This window comes from Trachypithecus francoisi, unplaced genomic scaffold, assembly GCF_009764315.1.
Source record: "Trachypithecus francoisi isolate TF-2019V2 unplaced genomic scaffold, Tfra_2.0 Lachesis_group6, whole genome shotgun sequence".
In the NCBI taxonomy this organism is placed as follows: domain Eukaryota; kingdom Metazoa; phylum Chordata; class Mammalia; order Primates; family Cercopithecidae; genus Trachypithecus; species Trachypithecus francoisi.
Genome location: NW_022681471.1, coordinates 41,726,962 through 41,745,200, shown reverse-complemented (window position 1 = coordinate 41,745,200; position 18,239 = coordinate 41,726,962). Strand labels below are relative to the sequence as shown.

The 18,239-nt window shown below is 38.6% G+C and overlaps 1 protein-coding gene across 6 annotated transcripts in view; it reads right to left on the bottom strand.

Annotated features, from left to right (window-relative positions):
- CHRDL1 (chordin like 1) overlaps positions 1-18,239 on the bottom strand; it is a 112,863-nt gene that overhangs the window by 70,311 nt on the left and 24,313 nt on the right. For all 6 annotated transcript variants that reach the window (XM_033201458.1, XM_033201460.1, XM_033201461.1 and 3 more), the window contains exons 3-4: positions 9,498-9,610; positions 6,469-6,562 (exon numbers count right to left, since the gene is read on the bottom strand). In XM_033201458.1, coding sequence (XP_033057349.1) covers positions 6,469-6,562; positions 9,498-9,610 — 207 coding nt within the window. The remainder of the gene's footprint in view (positions 1-6,468; positions 6,563-9,497; positions 9,611-18,239) is intronic.

Genomic DNA, 18,239 nt, shown 5'->3' with positions numbered 1-18,239 from the left:
TACTGTTGTCTCTATAACTCAGCAGCTTCAATTCTTCCTTAAACACCCTTCCTTCAAGCTAATGTTACCATTTTAAAAGGTGAATTCTAGAAGTTTATATTTACTGTAATATTTTATTAGAAATGTAAGATGCCTTTTTAAACTGTGTTAGTATTTCATTAGTACAGTTGCTTTGTTAGTATTCTGGTTACAAAGCTGCATACGTTTTGAGTGGTTTTCTCCAATGCTACTTTTTCCTTAAGCCCTGTTATTTTTCAGTGTACAATTTTGTAGAATGTAAGGATTTTCAGATATGTGCATATTGTATTGTGGCAGAAATACCTGTGTTTGCTAGCTCACTCACAACCCAACTATTGTTGAAAGAGAAATGACACAGGGCTTCCCACATTCTCCTTATGGGAACACACACTATAGTGCAACACTGGTAAGGTCTTTTCCCTCACCTACCTTGAATATCTAAGATTGGGTTGTCTCTCTTGGCAAAACCACACTGTCACTATTCCTATTAAAACCATTCATAGTGCCAAACTTTTTCACATCTAGCCAAAAGGAAACACTGTGGATTAGGTCTCTGCTAACCAGATCAAATCAGTTATTTTGGCAATTTTATGAGAGCTCTTTAATAACACAGGAATGCTGGAATACCTCCAGGAAAACCTAAATTTATTAATTCTGAATAGCAAATTCTCAGTGGAATGACCATTTTAAGAAGCCCTCTTAGATAATATGATTTAGACTCCTGATCACTATAAAAGTCTTCTTTTTGTGATAAAATTTTCTCTCTGTGCATATATATATAATAAATATATGATGAAATATATATATTTTATACACACACACATATTATGAAAATAAGTCATGTTGTTTTACTTTCCCTTCCAGCATTACCACTTCATTCCCCCAAAAGACAAGATAGGGAATTTAATTCCTACAAATCTCTAAAATCTCTTAATTATCAGGGACTCCACAGAGTCCTGCTTAGAGACCAGGATGAATTTAATGACGTTCATGAGTCCTATGCAAACTTGACTTTTCCATTAAGAATGTTCCAGCCTCCATGTAGCCTCTTTGGGCCCAGTAGAGCACTGTGGTATGTGACTAAGACTTGACCTCTGCCAAGATTTGGACAAGTGCTGATGAAAAAGTTTTATTTGCTCTTTGTGGGAATCAGTATAGATTTCTCTCTGGTATTTCTGGAAGAGCTGCCTGCATACTATGATTTCCACGGTTTAGCAGGAGCTGTAGGAGACAATTTCAAATACAGGTGGGATCCTTGGAAATTTTAGAGGTAGAGTTTAGAAAGCAAGAGCCATGGGAAATATACAAACAAATGAAATGAGATGGCTCCTCTGTCTCCTTCAATGGAAACTAAGCTCTAAGCATGATAGGTAGGACACTTCCACTGAGTCTGTTACTACCTAGGCAAAAGCTCCTCTAAGTCAGTACTGCTATAGGACAGTATGTAAAGCCAATATCTGGAGTATATGGTTTGCTTGTTTGTCTTCTCCTTTTTATACAGAGCTTATTCATCATCTTGGCTTTAAATATTTTCTTCTTAAATGAGGACATTTTCGGGCCGGGCGCGGTGGCTCAAGCCTGTAATCCCAGCACTTGGGAGGCCGAGACGGGCGGATCACGAGGTCAGGAGATCGAGACCATCCTGGCTAACACGGTGAAACCCCGTCTCTACTAAAAATACAAAAACTAGCCGGGCGAGGTGGCGGGCGCCTGTAGTCCCAGCTACTCCGGAGGCTGAGACAGGAGAATGGCGTAAACCCGTGAGGCGGAGCTTGCAGTGAGCTGAGATCCGGCCACTGCACTCCAGCCTGGGTGGCAGAGCAAGACTCCGTCTCAAAAAAAAAAAAAAAAAAAAAAAAAAAAAAAAAAAAATGAGGACATTTTCATCACAGTGCCTTCCATTGGGTTAAGACAGAAAACCAGAGCCCTTTTCTTTGACCAAACATTTCTGTGACCCTGAAGGCATGAGTTTCCTCATGCCTAATAATCACTGGGTGGAAGGAACACAGAGGAGTCATCACATCCATTGCCCTGTCTCAAAGCAGGACTGTGCCAACTCTATCTCAGATGGGTGGGTACCTTTTTATTTCTAGAAATATTAAGTAAAGAGACTAAAATTCTCCTTAGTCATTTATTCTAGGATTTAACAGCCATGGTGTTCCAAAGTTCTTCCTTTTGTAAAGCTTCATTCCTCTCTGCTATGATTTAAAGCTATTTACTCTTGCTTTATCTTCAGTAGGAAGAAAGAAGAGCTGGTTGCATTCTGGTTCAATATGGCAAAGACAGCACATGAGAAATCTCCCTGTTATTTTCAAAACAAAGAGAGATGAAATGTGGAACTAGAAAAATAAATAAATAAAATGTGAAAACTGTAAAATCATATTCAGAAACACAAAAAAACTCTTTGTGGAATAAAATATAGGAGGAAAGTACAGCAATAAGTGGGAGCCAAAGCCATATGGTCCATCAGCAGCTGGGACTGAATATGGGTAGTTTGGATCCAAATAGCTGAGGAGAAACTGCAGCTTACAAGTGGCTTCCCATGCGAAGTTGGGGACTAGGGTCATAGTACTCACACGTAAACAGGGGCTGACATAGTTCTCCCCATTCAGTGTTCCCTAAAAAACACTGATTGTCCAAGGTAGGCAGTTGTAGATGAGGTCCCTGTCCATGATCATTATCAGAGACTAGTAGTGCACAAAAAAACAGAGGTAGAAATAGACCATTCGGGCATGAGGCAGCCCAAACCGAGTCATTAATATATGACCTGGTTTAGAGCAAAGTGAACTATAAAGCCTGTAACAACCATCCCACAAGGAAGTGCTCATGCAAGAAAAAACAAAAACAAAAACAAACAAACAAAAAACAGCCATGGATAATGAGCTTTGAAAGAAAAAGTAGAAAACCAAGGAAAATTCAGGACTGAGAAAAGCTGTCAAGAAACCCAGCAAAGGTGACAATTCACATCTAAAAATATTTAGATATTTGGACAATCTGAAATGGACTTCAAATAAACCTTTAAATACTTTAAAGAGGTAAAAAAAGAGAATAAGATCCCCCCAAACAATAACAGGTTATAAATTAGCATCATGTAGATGTCTTTTTGAATAACTTGAAAACCTGAGGGGAAACAAGGTTATTGAAAATAAAGAAACAAACAACCCCAACAGATGGCCTAAATAGTATGCATGGAAAGAATTCATGAATTGGAGAACAGACTTGAAGTAATATATCATTTTAGGGAGAATATCAGGAGGGAAAAATAAGGAGACATAAAGGATAAATTAAATGAGATGCAATAATATACACCAAACTCTCAAGTTTGAGAATGAGAAAAAATAAGAAGGTGAAGAGATAATTTTCAAAAAATTGACTAAAAATTGATGAGAAATTTGACTCCTTTGGCTTAAAAATTATCTGCTGAGCAGGCTGAAGAGAATAATCAAACTTACACATCTCATTGTGTGCATCAATGAAAAGAAGAAAGTTTTAAAAGCTAGAAGGAAAAAAAACAAAAACAAAAACAAACAAACAAAAAACAGCCATGGATAATGAGCTTTGAAAGAAAAAGTAGAAAACCAAGGAAAATTCAGGACTGAGAAAAGCTGTCAAGAAACCCAGCAAAGGTGACAATTCACATCTAAAAATATTTAGATATTTGGACAATCTGAAATGGACTTCAAATAAACCTTTAAATACTTTAAAGAGGTAAAAAAAGAGAATAAGATCCCCCCAAACAATAACAGGTTATAAATTAGCATCATGTAGATGTCTTTTTGAATAACTTGAAAACCTGAGGGGAAACAAGGTTATTGAAAATAAAGAAACAAACAACAACCCCAACAGATGGCCTAAATAGTATGCATGGAAAGAAGAATCATGAATTGGAGAACAGACTTGAAGTAATATATCATTTTAGGGAGAATATCAGGAGGGAAAAATAAGGAGACATAAAGGATAAATTAAATGAGATGCAATAATATACACCAAACTCTCAAGTTTGAGAATGAGAAAAAATAAGAAGGTGAAGAGATAATTTTCAAAAAATTGACTAAAAATTGATGAGAAATTTGACTCCTTTGGCTTAAAAAATTATCTGCTGAGCAGGCTGAAGAGAATAATCAAACTTACACATCTCATTGTGTGCATCAATGAAAAGAAGAAAGTTTTAAAAGCTAGAAGGAAAAAAAAACAAAAAACAGAAGAACCCACAAAAGAACTACAAATAGAATTCTTAACCACAAACAAATAAACAAGCAAACAAAAAAGCCAACAAACCATTTAGTAGTATCTTCAAAGTGCTGAGGGGAGATGAACATGCACATATAATTTCATACCCAGCCAAATTATCATTCAAGAATGATTGCAAAGTAAATACATTTTTTTGGTATATAAGGACTAGGGAATTTTAGGACTACTACCCACAGAAAGAGCTGTTAAAGGTTATAGTTAACAAGAAGAAAAATGAACTTAGGGAGAAGTGAGCTGCAAGAGCAAGAAGGAAAAGAAAAGGAATAGTTTATTTCTATCCTCCATACCATAAAATGAGCTTTTTAAGTCTTAACGATAATGGTGTTTATTTCTTTCAATGTTCTCACCTCTGGAATTTTTGAGCTCAGTTCTTTTAACACTTTATTTTTCTCTCAAAATAACTGCTAGCTTATACTCTCCCTTTTTCTCAATACTTGCGTCCTGTTAGGCATCTGGGGTAGGTGCAGCCATATTCTATTCTATGTTCTTTTGCCGTATGCTCTGGGTCTGGGTCATGCCTCAACCTTCTTCCCAGGGAAGAACAATCTTTACACAGAAGTTTAGATAAGTTCCTATGACATTAGACCACTTTTGGAGACTTCTGGGGAATAAAAAATTTTTATAAGGCTATCCGACAGGCTACCTGGCAGGTTAACAAAAAAAAAAAAAAAAAAAAAGCTCTCCAGAGTGGCAACTTTATCAGAAACATTGTTCCCATTTACCAGAGCACCCCCACCCCCACTCCCTGCTGCCCATACCACATTTTTGCAATCCAGTTTAGGAAGAAGAAGCAAATAAACACATACAGAAACAGTAAGCCTCACTTAGGGACTTACTCCAAAAAAACCCCAGCAACTTTTAGGTTGGTCATATGCCGAGTCACTCTCTGACATCTTAAAGCATATACTATCAGCACCAACACTCACAATTTAAAAACCTGTGATATGGCATGATCTGCCATCTGGAAATGAATCACTTTTGTTCATTAGGGTGTATTTACTGATGCAGGAAAATATGTATTATAAAGGTGGTGACAAAAAGAGTTTGGGTGTTTCTTCTCCATTAAAAAAAAAAAAAATCTTCCACTCTTGGAACATTTCAGTTGACTGGGTTTTCACTGAACCCCATTCCCAGCCTTATTCCTAACATTTTTGCCCTGATACATTTGGTTTCTCTCTTATAAGTTCTGGAAGTTCCTCACCACTTAAAAAGCACCGTCTATACCTTAGCTAGGGTAGTGGTTCTTTGCGAACATCCCTTTGGGACTGACAATAAAGCTGCGGATGTTCTCTAAAGGAATTTACACATATACATAGTTACATCAAAAACTGCAAGCAATTTTAAAGGGTTTTTTGACCCTCAAAAGCCCACCCAGGAACCCTAGTTCAAGAATTTCCACGCTAAAGAGAAATAGAATCAACTTACAGGATGATAAGACTTGTACTTGACAGATCCCAAGAGTGTCAAGTAGCTTTTTCTAGGACTGCCATTGGGCCCACAGGCATTCTCTGAATTATTCCACACACTTTTGGGGTCGGAATCAGGCCCCAGTCAGACGTGAACAAAGTGTCATTGAGGGAGCCCCTGCCTCAGACAAATACCCTAGTTGCAAATCGTGAAAGTAGACATCCTAACAGCCTTGTGAAAAAGTCTCTGCCTGCTGCCCCTTAGAATTACTCTTAACAATGTGTACATAATAACTGTGCAGTCTGGAGGAGGTGACTATTCAGCAGGCAGGCAGCTTTATACTGTCATAAACCTCACTGGGTCAGCTCCTTTGATTTATGAACGCCCCCTCATAATTTAGAAGCTATGCTCGGATGCAATTCCAGCACTAATTGCATAAGACACATGCCGCCATGCTGCAACTCTCCTGGTGCCTGCTGCCCATGGCAGGAAGAGGCTGCTTACAACAGAAAATCTCTGGGCCACAATTTCCATCTCTGATTGACACCCACCTTCAAATGATTAAAAGCCCAATAAAAATCTGTTACTGGGTACCCAATAACTTATTAGAGCCTAGAATGTACCCCATTTGAGCTATACAAAGTATTTAGAGGCCAGTTTGGACTGCCTAAAGGTTCCTATTGTTATCTGTCTGGAAGTTTCCCTTCTGGGGAATTATGGAGATGAGATGAGTTGGGTGAAGAGGGAAGATGGAGAACCACAGCTAGGAAAGAAAGAGACAAACTGTTTTACCTGGGCAGCGAGGGCAGCACAGATGAGGAATATGCACAGGAGAAAGGCAATGAACATTTGGACATCTGACTCGGCTGCAAAGCACATTCCCATTCTGAAAAAGAGAAGGCAATGAGAAAAAATAAACGTCTTTCAAAGGATGCTGGGATCAAGCCAGTTTGGGAAACCGTCATGCAGGGACTCACCCAGGCAGTGAATAATGCATTCCCAATAAGCTGAATGCATTCAACATTTTCTTTCCTTTTCTCATCACCAGCACCTCTCCTGGGTTGGTTGATAGTTTACTGGCATATTTTTCTAAGGCTGAGATCACCACTCCTCCAACTTTCAAAGCTTCCCATTAATTGTGACAGGCTTCTTCTGGCCTGGCTCTATGGCATTTCTACCATTCCCCAGCTCTAGCTGCATGTCTTTTCCAAGAACCTACTCTGATTTCATAATCACCTGTCCAATAACATGAAAGACACAATGAGCAATGGGTCCCCTGAGCTGCTACCCAGCCCTGGGCAAGGAGGCATCCCTAGCAGACGGATCCTGGATTCCATATAACTCTGCCTTGGCCCAGTGGGCCGAGTGATTCTTCTCATTTCCTTTTTAGCCAAAATTCTTCTGAGAACAAGCTAGAGTTTGGAATTTAGCTGATTAGGTAGTATGCCTGGGTGGGGCAACTGCGTCCCTGCCTGATCTACAATTCCAAGATCCCTCGCTCTGACAGCTCACAATCATTTCTAGAACAAAGACATACTCTGGAAATAAATTTTTCATTTACATTTACCATCCATAAATCATTTGCAGCAAGGGCTACTTATATTGTTAGGCTGTCGTGGGGGAATAAAGTAGTGAAGACGACATAGAAATAGAAGATGCCTTGTGCTTGAGCTGTTGGCATTGGGATCAATCATTTTAACATTTTGACTGCCTTGCAGACAGCGAAGCCTCAGCTCCCAATGGTTAGCTGTCCATCTTCAATGTGTCGCGTCAAGAATCCGACAAAATCAGGCCATCCCAGGCAGTTAATCAATCCCCAAATGATCTATTTAATACATGCCCTAACCATTTAAAGAGGCAGGCTTCTTTTATCCAAATTGGAATTGCCTTATCACAACCTTTTCCTTTTCTTGTGTACTCTCTAGAATAATTTTTTTGGAGTGTTGCATTTGGCAACACCACAGAAGCTCCTCATGTATCACACTCCTCAGAGGCAGGTGGTATAATCTTGAATTGAGATCACTGAAGCACATCAGAAACCACACCTCCCAGCTGAGATCTAAACGGAATCCTCCTTAATGCTATATACTGAATTCTGTTCTAGAGTAATAGATTAATAATAATAATGATGATGATAACCACAATGATGAGGACAGCAATGATGACAATAACAGCTGTTAACATTTCTTGAATGTTTACCATGACTAAGCATTGTTTTAAATGATTTACATGGATTTGCAAATTTAATCCTTTCCAGAACCCTATGAAATGGTAATATCACTATCCCATTTATAGAAAGAGGAAGATGAACGAATATCACTGAGGTCAGGTAACTTGTCCAGTGGCTCATAAGTGGCAGAGGCAGGGTTGGAAACTTGGTCTGTCTTTGTTCTAGAACCTCATAGCCTCTTAATACTGCCTGATGCTACCTGATAATTATGTTTCCACATGCTCAAAATTCTGATAGCCCAAAATTATGTTCAAATGATAAATGAATCAGGCTTGCAAGTGATTGTTTCTGCTCTAGCTGGGCATGAGGGAAGAGGTGCAGTCCTTACACAAGGTCTCAAGTAAGAAGCTGGTCTTGAAGATCCATTGTGTAAGTTCAGAATTCTCAATGTCTAGTACAAGGCCTCCCTTTCAAAATACCCTAGTGCACCGCTTCTCTACCAGGGGTGATTTCTGCTCCCCAGGCAACTTGGCCAGGTCTGGAGACATTTTTGGTTATTATGATTGGGGATGGTGCTCTTGTCATCCAATGGGTAGAGGCCAGGATACTGCTTAACATCCTACAACACACAGGACAGCCCCCAACCAAATATCTATAGTGCAGACAACAAGAAACTCTAGCCTAACATATGATGGTAGAAGTTTGTTCAGAAAGATGGACCACAGCTGTGTTCCTGGGTCAAGACCATGGAAAGAAGATGGAACAACCTGCTTTACCTATTGCAAAGATGGCACTCAAGCCATGCAAAATCCTTTCTAAATGACTGGACAGGAGCCAAGGCTAAGCCAAGGAAACTCGAATCCTTAAGAGATACAGGCCAAGGTTTCACAAACTCAGTCTTAATTACAGTTATTGGCTGAGACAACATAAAATCCACTCTCCCAATGAACCAGTTTATAATTTGTCCTTATATTCTCCCTAAAGGTCAGCCTTAAAATAATTTTCAAAAACTACTTTGTCTTACAATCTGAACATTCTATTGAGCTGAATTTCACCTCCACTCCCACTATCAGGCTCTTCTGCCTTCTGCAACCATGCCCTATATCATTAGGCTAAGAGATCATAAATATCTGTCCCTAGCAAATACTCAGAGAAACCATAAAAATCAAGCCAAAAAGCAAGAGAGGACAGAAGACAGAAAATGTTTATTTTTCCTTGCAATCTTCTTCTTACTTTCTTCTTTTATGTTATGAGATAGGGTCTTGCTCTGTCAACCATGCTGGAATGCAGTGGTGCAATTTCCATTCACTTCAGCCTAGAAGTCCCAAGCTCAAGTGATCCTCCCACCTCAGCCTCCCAACTAGCTGGGACAACAGGCATGTGCCACCCCACCCAGCTAATTTTTGTACTTTTTGTAGAGAAGGGGTTTTGCCATATTACCCATGCTGGTCTAGAACTCCTGGACTGAAGTGATCCACATGCCTCAGCCTCCCAAAGTGCTGGGATTATAGGCATGAGACAGAGCGACCAGTCTGCTTCTTTACTTTCTTTCAGGGTTGTATCACCCACAGTCCCTGGCCATTTGGGCACTGAAAGCCTCTCTGCATGCTGAGAAGCAAACTGGGAAATCACATGGCATGAGAGATTGTACCTCTGAGCAGATGCAGTTCACGCAGTAAACCAACCCGTAAGGTTCCAGGTAAGGATGCCATCTCTCACCCACTCTGTACTTCTTGTCTTGAAACATGCAATATGTCTCTGAATCTGTGAAGGAGATGGAGAATATGCCTGTTAGGAATCATCAACCAAGTCACAAAGTTCAAAAGCAATCATAAGTTCCATCCATTTTATTACACATCAAGGGAAGAGGCATAGTGAGTATTTCTAGAATTCCTATTGGGGATTAGTGTTATATATACTTCGCTCTCTGGATCCTCACCACAACGACCCATAAGGTAGACATTGCTATTAGTCTCATTTTAAAGGTAAGGAAAATCAAGAGTCATATAACCAGTAAGAAGCTGAGATGGGACTCAAACCCAGGTTTGTCTGACAACGATGTACAAAATCTTTTTAAATTTTTTTTTATTTTTCCATAAGTTATTGGGGTACAGGTGGTATTTGGTTACATCAGTAAGTTCTTTAGTGGTGATGTGTGAGATCTTGGTGCACCCATCACCCTAGCAGTACACACTGCACCATATTTGTTGTCTTTTATCTCTCGTCTCCCTCCCACTCTTCCTCGCAAGTGCCCAAAGTCCACTGTATCATTCTTATGCCTTTGCATCCTCATAGCTTAGCTCCCACATATCAGTGAGATCATATGATGTTTGGTTTGCCATTTCTGAGTCACTTCACTTAGAATAATAGTCTCCAATCTCATCCAGGTCATTGCAAATGTTGTTAATTCATTCCTTTTTATGGGTGAGTAGTATTCCATCATATATATATACATATATATTCAGTAGAAACATATATATATACTGTCTCTCTCTCTATATATATATAAGATATATATATATATGATATATATATATTTCTTTATCCACTCGTTGATTGATGGGCATTTGGGTTGGTTCCATGATTTTGCAATTGTGCATTGTGCTGCTATAAACATGCAAGTGCAAGTATCTTTTTCGAATAATGACTTCTTTTCCTTTCCATAGAGACCCAGCAGTGGGATTGCTGGATCAAATGGTAGTTCTACTTTTAATTATCTAAGGGATCTCCACACTGTTTTCCATAGTGGATGCACTAGTTTACATTCCCTGCATCCACACCAACATCTACTGTTTTTTCATTTTTTAATTATGGTCATTCTTGAAGGAGTAAGGTGGTATCACATTGTGATTATGGTCATTCCTGAAGGAGTATGGTGGTATTGCCTTTGATTATGGTCATTCTTGAAGGAGTAAGGTGGTATTGCATTGTGGTTTTGATTTGCATTTCCCTGATCATTAGTGATGTTGATCGTTTTTTCATATGTTTGTTGGGCATTTGTATATCTTCTTCTTTTGAGAATTGTCTATTCATGTCCTTAGCCCACTTTTTGGTAGGATTTTTTTTTTCTTACTGATTTGTTCATTGTGAATTCTGGATATTAGTCCTTTTTCAGATGTACAGATTGTGAAGATTTTCTCCCACTCTGTGGGTTGTTTGTTTACTCTGTTGACTGTTCCTTTTGCCGTGCAAAAGTTCTTTAGTTTAATTAGGCTACAGCTATTTATCTTTGTTTTTATTGCATTTGCTTTTGGGGTTTTGGTCATGAAATCCTTGCCTAAGCCAATATCTGTTGCGGGAAGCCAGGGGCCCTGAACACAGGGACTGGCTAGAGCCACAGCAAAGGAACATAAATTGTGAAGATTTCATGGACATTTAACAGCTCCAAAAAATCTTCATAATTTCTTATGCCTGTCTTACTTTAATCTCTTAATCCTGTTATCTTCATAAGGTGAAGATGTATGTCACCTCAGGGCCTCTATAATTGTGTTAACTGTACAAATTGATTGTAAAACATGTGTGTTTGAAAAATATGAAATCAGTGCACCTTGAAAAAGAACAGAATAACAGCAATTTTAGGGAACAAGGGAAGACAATCATAAGGTCTGACTGCCTGTGGAGTCGGGCAAAAGGAGCCATATTTTTCTTCTTGCAAAGAGCCTATAAATGGATGTGCAAGTAGGGAAGATATTGCTAAATTCTTTTCCTAGCAAGGATTACTCTGGAAAAGAAATGCATTCCTGGAGGGAGGTCTATAAATGGCCGCTCTGGGGGTGTCTGTCTTATGTGGTTGAGATAAGGACTGAAATACGTCCTGGTCTCCTGCAGTACCCTCAGGCTTACTAGGGTGGGGAAAAACCCCGCCCTGGTAAATTTGAGGTCAGACCCGTTCTCTGCTCTCGAATCTGTTTTCTGTTGTTTAAGATGCTTATCAAGACAATACGTGCACCACTGAACATAGACCCTTATCAGTAATTCTGCTTTCGCCCTTTGCCTTGTGATCTTTGTTAGACCCTTGTCAGGAGTTTCTGATTTTGCCCTTATCCTGTTTCCTCAGAAGCATGTGATCTTTGGTCTCCTTTTTGCCCTTTGAGGCATGTGATCTTGTGACCTACTCCCTGTTCTTGCACCCCCTCCCCTTTTGAAATCCTTAATAAAACTTGCTGCTTTTGTGGCTCAGGTGGGCATCACCATCCTACCAATATGTGATGTCACCCCTGGCCGGTGGCCCAGCTGTAAAATTCCTCTCTTTGTACTCTTTCTCTTTATTTCTCAACCAGCCGACACTTATGGAAAATAGAAAGAACCTACATTGAAATATTGGGGGTGTGTTCCCCCGATAAATGTCTGGAAGGATTTTTCCAATGTTCTAGAATTTTTATAGTTTCAGGTCTTAGGTTTAAGTCCTTAATTCATCTTGAGTTGATTTTTGTATAAGGTGAGAGAAGAGAATCCAGTTTCATTCTCCTACACGTGGCTCGCCAATTATCCCAGCACCATTTGTTGAAAACGGTGTCCTTTCCCCACGTTTATGTTTTTGTTTGCTTTGTTGAAGATCAGTTGGCTGTAAGTATTTGGGTTTATTTCTGAGTTCTCTATTCTGTTCCATTGGTCGATATGCCTATTTTTATACCAGTACCATGATCCCAAATTTATAAAACAATTACTAATAGACCTAAGAAATGAGATAGACAGCAACACAGTAATAGTGGGGAACTTCAATATTCCACTGACAGCACTAGACAGATCATCAAGACACAAAGTCAACAAAGAAACAATGGATTTAAACTATACCTTGGAACAAATGGACTTACAAGATATATACAGAATATTTCATCCACAACCACAGAATACACATTCTATTCAACAGAGCATGGAACTTTCTGCAAAACAGACCATATGATAGGCCATAAAAGAAGCCTCAATAAATTTAAGAAAATCGAAATTGTATCAAGCACTCTCTTAGGCCACGGTGGAATAAAACTGGAAATCAACTCCAAAAGGAACCTTCAAAACCACGCAAATATATGGAAATTAAATAACCTGCTCCAGAATAAGCATTGGGTGAAAAACGAAATCAAGATAGAAATTTAAAAATTCTTCAAACTGAATGATAATAATGACAGAACCTTATCAAAATCTCTGGGATAAGGCTAAGGCGGTGCTAAGAGGAAAGTGCATAACCCTAAACACCTATATCAAAAAGTCTGAAAGAGTACAAACAGACAATCTAAGGTCACACATTAAGGAACTAGAGAAACAAGAACAAACCAAACCCAAACCCAGCAGAAGAAAGGAAATAACCAAGATCAGAGCAGAGCTAAATGAAATTGAAACAAAAAAAGATACAAAAGATAAGTGAAACAAAAAGCTGGTTCTTCGAAAAGATAAATAAAATTGATAGACCATTAGCAAGATTAACCAAGAAAAGAGAAAATTCAAATAACCTCACTGAGAAATGAAACAGGAGTATCTTCAAATACTGAAATACAAAAGATCATTCAAGGCTGCTATGAACACCTTTACACACATAAATTAGGAAACCTAGAAGAGATGGATACATTCCTGGAAAAATACAACCCTCCTAGCTTAAATCAGGAAGAATTAGATACTCTGAACAGATCAATAACAAGCATCAAGATTGAAATGGTAATTAAAAAATTACCAACAAAAAAAGTCCAGGACCAGGTGGATTCACAGCAGAATTCTGCCAGACATTCAAAGAAGAATTGGTACCAATCCTTTTGACATTGGTCCACAAGATAGAGCAAGAAGGAACCCTCCCTAATTTGTTCTATGAAGCCAGCATCACCCTAATACCAAAACCAGGAAAGGACACAACCAAAAAAGGAAACTACAGACCAATATCCTTGATGAACATAGATGCTAAAATCATTAACAAAATAGTAGCTAACTGAATCCAACAACATATCAAAAAGACAATCCACCATGATCAAGTGGGTTTCATACCAGGGATGCAGGGATGGTTTAACATATGTAGGTCAATAAATGTGGTGTGCCACATAAACAGAATTAAAAACAAAAATCACATGATCATCTCAATAGATGCAGAAAAAGCATTTGACAAAATCCAGTATCCCTTTATGATTAAAACCCTCAGCAAAATCGGCATACAAAGGACATACCTTAATGTAATAAAAGCCGTCTATGACAAACTCACAGCCAACATAATACTGAATGGGGAAAAGTTGAAAGCATTCCCTCTTAGAACCGGAACACGACAAGGATGCCCAATCTCACCAGTCCTCTTCAACAAAGTAATGGAAGTCCTAGCCAGAGCAATCAGACAAGAGAAAGAAATAAAGGGCATCCAAATTGGTAAAGAGGAAGTCAAACTGTCCCTGTTTGCTGACAATATGATCGTTTACCTTGAAAACCCTAAGGACTCTTCCAGAAAGCTCCTAAAACTGATAAAAGAATTCAGCAAAGTTTCTGGATACAAGATTAATGTACATAAATCAGTAGCTCTTCTATACACCAACAGCGACCAAGTGGAGAATCAAATCGAGAACTCAACACCTTTTACAAAGGATGCAATAAAATAAAATAAAATACTTAGGAATATATCTAACAAAGGAGTTGAAAGACCTCTACAAGGGAAACGAAAAACACTGCTGAAAGACATCATAGATGACATAAGTACGTGGAAACACACCCCATGCTCATGGAGAGGTAGAATTAATAATGTGAAAATGACCATAGTGACAAAAGCAATCAGCAAATTCAACGCAATCCCCATCAAAATACCACACTCATTCTTCACAGAATTAGAAAAAACAATTCTAAAATTCATATGGAACCAAAAAGGGGCCCATATAGCCAAAGCAAGACTAAGTACAAAGAACAAATCTGGAGGCATCACACTACTTGATTTCAAACTATACTATAAGGCCATAGTCAGCAATACAAAATTTTAACTACTGCTCTGTTACAATGATAAAGGGTGCATATCACGTGTTCTTTTTCTTGAAAAGGTTGTGCTCCCTTTCTTTGGAAATGCAAGCTAATGTCTGAAATGTGGATGTATCAGAACATTCTCAGAGCTGTTTGTTGGTGGTATAGGAACGATAGACTATGCATTGTGTTAGGTCTCTATAATTGGCTTTGCCTACACATGTTAACATCAATCATTAAACAAATATTTGAGCACTAACTGTCAGGCAACATGCTAAGTGCTGCAGATGAAATGAGCGAAAATTTTTATACAAAGTCCCTGCTCCCATTCAACTTACAGAATTCTTGCATAAACAATTCCTGTGATGGTTAACAATGAGTGTCAACTTGATTGGATTGAAGGATGCAAAGTATCCCTCTGGGTGTATCCTATCTGGGTGTATCTGGGTGTCTCTGGGTGTTTTTGGGTGTGGCCAGAGGAGATTAACATTTGAGTCAGTAGACTGAGAGAGGAAGACCTACCCACAATTTGGATGGGCACCATCCAATTTGCTGCCAGCATGGCTAGAAAAAGCAGGTAGAAGAAGGTGGAAGAAGTTGACTTGCTAAGTCTTCTGGCCTTCATATTTCCTCCATGCTGGATGCTTCCTGCCCTTGAACATCAGACTCCAAGTTCTTTGGCTTTTGGACACTTGGACTTACACCAGTGGTTTGCTGGGGGCTCTCGGGCCTTCAGTCACAGACTGAAGGCTGCACTGTTGGCTTCCCTACTTTTGAGGTTTTGGGGCTTGGACTGAGCCACTAATGGCTTCTTTGCTCCTCAGCTTGCAAACGGCCTATTGTGGGACTTCACTTTGTGATCGTGTGAGTCAGTTCTTAATAAAGTCCCTTTCATGTATACATATATCCTATTAGTTCTGTCCCTCTAGAGAACTCTGACTAATACAACTCCCAACTAACTCAAACCACTCACTCCCCTTTGCTGGAACAGAAATTTTGAGAGCCACAGCTTATCTTATACCACAGTTCACCTGAGCATATACCACGTTAACTGCCTTACTTTACATGTTATATTTCTCCATCAGTGTCCCTGAAAGTAGGTAACATTTATTCTTTACTCTCTATTCATCACATGGCCTAGTACACTGTGGGCAATAAGCAATTATAGGCAATATGCAAGTGTAAGCAACTGACAAATGATTAGTAAACTGAATTTCCAAATCAAGTGGCTTATCTTCTAATCCCATCCTCTTCTGTCTCCCGCTTTTCATCAAAATAAGCAATACTCCTCTTATAACAAACACACGAATTCCTCTTATAACAAACACACGAATTTTCCTCACTCCAGTGCACATTTTCCTGAAGATCAAAATTGAAATAATAAAAACAGATAAGCAGGAAACTAAGAGAAGATATTCTGAACAAATAGTAAACAAAATATTAGTATTGGAACATTTTAATCATTCAAATCAATTAGGACCAACCAATCCAATAGAAAAATAATCTAAGTATAGAAACAGCAATTCAGAAAACAAGAAATGGGAACAGAGAATGTATTATTCCATTTTCGTGCTGCTGATAAAGTCATACCTGCAACTGGGCAATTTACAAAAGAAAGAGGTTTATTGGACTTACAGTTCCACATGGCTGGGGAGGTCTCACAATCATGGCGGAAGGTGACAGGCACATCTCACATGGCAGCATTCAAGAGAAGAGAGCGTGTGCCGGGAAACTCCCTTTTTAAAAACCATCAGATCTTGTGAGACTGATTCACTATCATTAGAACAGTACAGGAAAGACCCGCCCCCATAACTGACCTCCCACCGAGTTTCTCCCATGACACATGGTAATTGTGGGAGTTACAATTCAAGATGAGATTTGGGTGGGGACATAGCCAAACAATACCAGAGAATAAATATTAAAAGATGTTTAACCTCACTAGTAATCAGAGATTTAAATAAAACTAAACTGAGATAGATGCCTCATATCAATGATTGCTTCAAAGAACCTCTATGAATCTTTCCAAATAACCACAAGGTGAATTCCAATTATTTTTCAAAACTTTATTTTCAATTTATTCAGAACAATATACTGGGAGACAGAAAATCTAGATTTGAGTCCTAACCTACTCTATCTGTGTGACATTGAGTAAGTCACTCAAATCCTGATAACCTCATTGGGTGAGTCACTCAAACCCTGACAACCTTTTCAACATCTGTGAAATATTATGTTTCTCAAGTGGATGTCAGAGGATTAAATGAAGCACTTTGTAAATTATAAAGTGCTATAAAATGTAGAGTGTTATTTTATATTCATTGGCTTTTTTCTAATTAGAAAGCTAATACATGCTCAATGTAGAAAACTGGAAAACATACACAAACACACAAGAAGGACAACAATAGGAAAGAAGCAAGGAACATTATACATAATCCCAGCACAGGAAGATAACCACTTTTTAGAAGCTGGTAGCATATAAATAGTCTGTGGGTTGAAGAAGAAATCAAAAGGGAAATTAGAAAGTATTTTGTACTAAATGAAAATGAAAACACAGCACATCACTTAGGGATTCAGCTAAAAAAGCACTTAGAAGGAAATTCATATAATTAAATACCTATATTAGAAAAGGAGAAAAGTCTCAAATCGGTATCTTAAACTAGAAAAAGTAGGACAAAATAACCAAAAAAAAAAAAAAAAAGAAGAGAAGAGAATAATAAAGAGCAGAAATCAATGAAATTGAAGACAGAAAATCAATAAGAAAAAATCAGTGAGATCAAAACTGGGTCTTTAGGAAGATCAATAAAATTGATAAACCCCTAGTAAGACTAACAAAGATAAAAAGAGAGAAGACAAAAATTACTAAGATTAGAGACACAAAAGAGGACTTCACTGCAGTGACTACACACATTAAAAGGGTAAGGGTAAAAAGGGAACACTGTGAATAACTATATGCCAGTTAGTTTAACAACATAGAATGATTAATTCTTGAAACAACATAAAATGGATTAATTCTTTGAAAGACACACATTACCAAAACTCAATCAAAAAGAGATAACTAACCTGAGGCTGGGTGTGGTGGCTCACGCCTGTAATCCCAGTACTTTGGGAGACCGAAGTGGGTGGATCACCTGAGGTCAGGAGTTCAAGACCAGCCTGGCCAACGTGGTAAAACCCTGTCTCTATTAAAAATACAAACATTAGCCAGGCATGGTGGTGGGCGCCTATAATCCCATACTCAGGAGGCTAAGGCAGGAGAATCGCTTGAACACGGGATGTAGAGGTTGCAGTGAGCTGAGATCGCGCCATTGCACTCCAGCCTGGGTGACAGAGTAAGACTCTGTCTCACAACAAACAAACAAACAAACAAAAAACAAAAAAGACAGCTAACCTGAATAGTCCTATATATTTTAAAGGAATTTAAATTGTAGTTGAAAACTTTCTTACAAAAAAAATTCTAGAATCAGATGGCTCCACTGGTGAA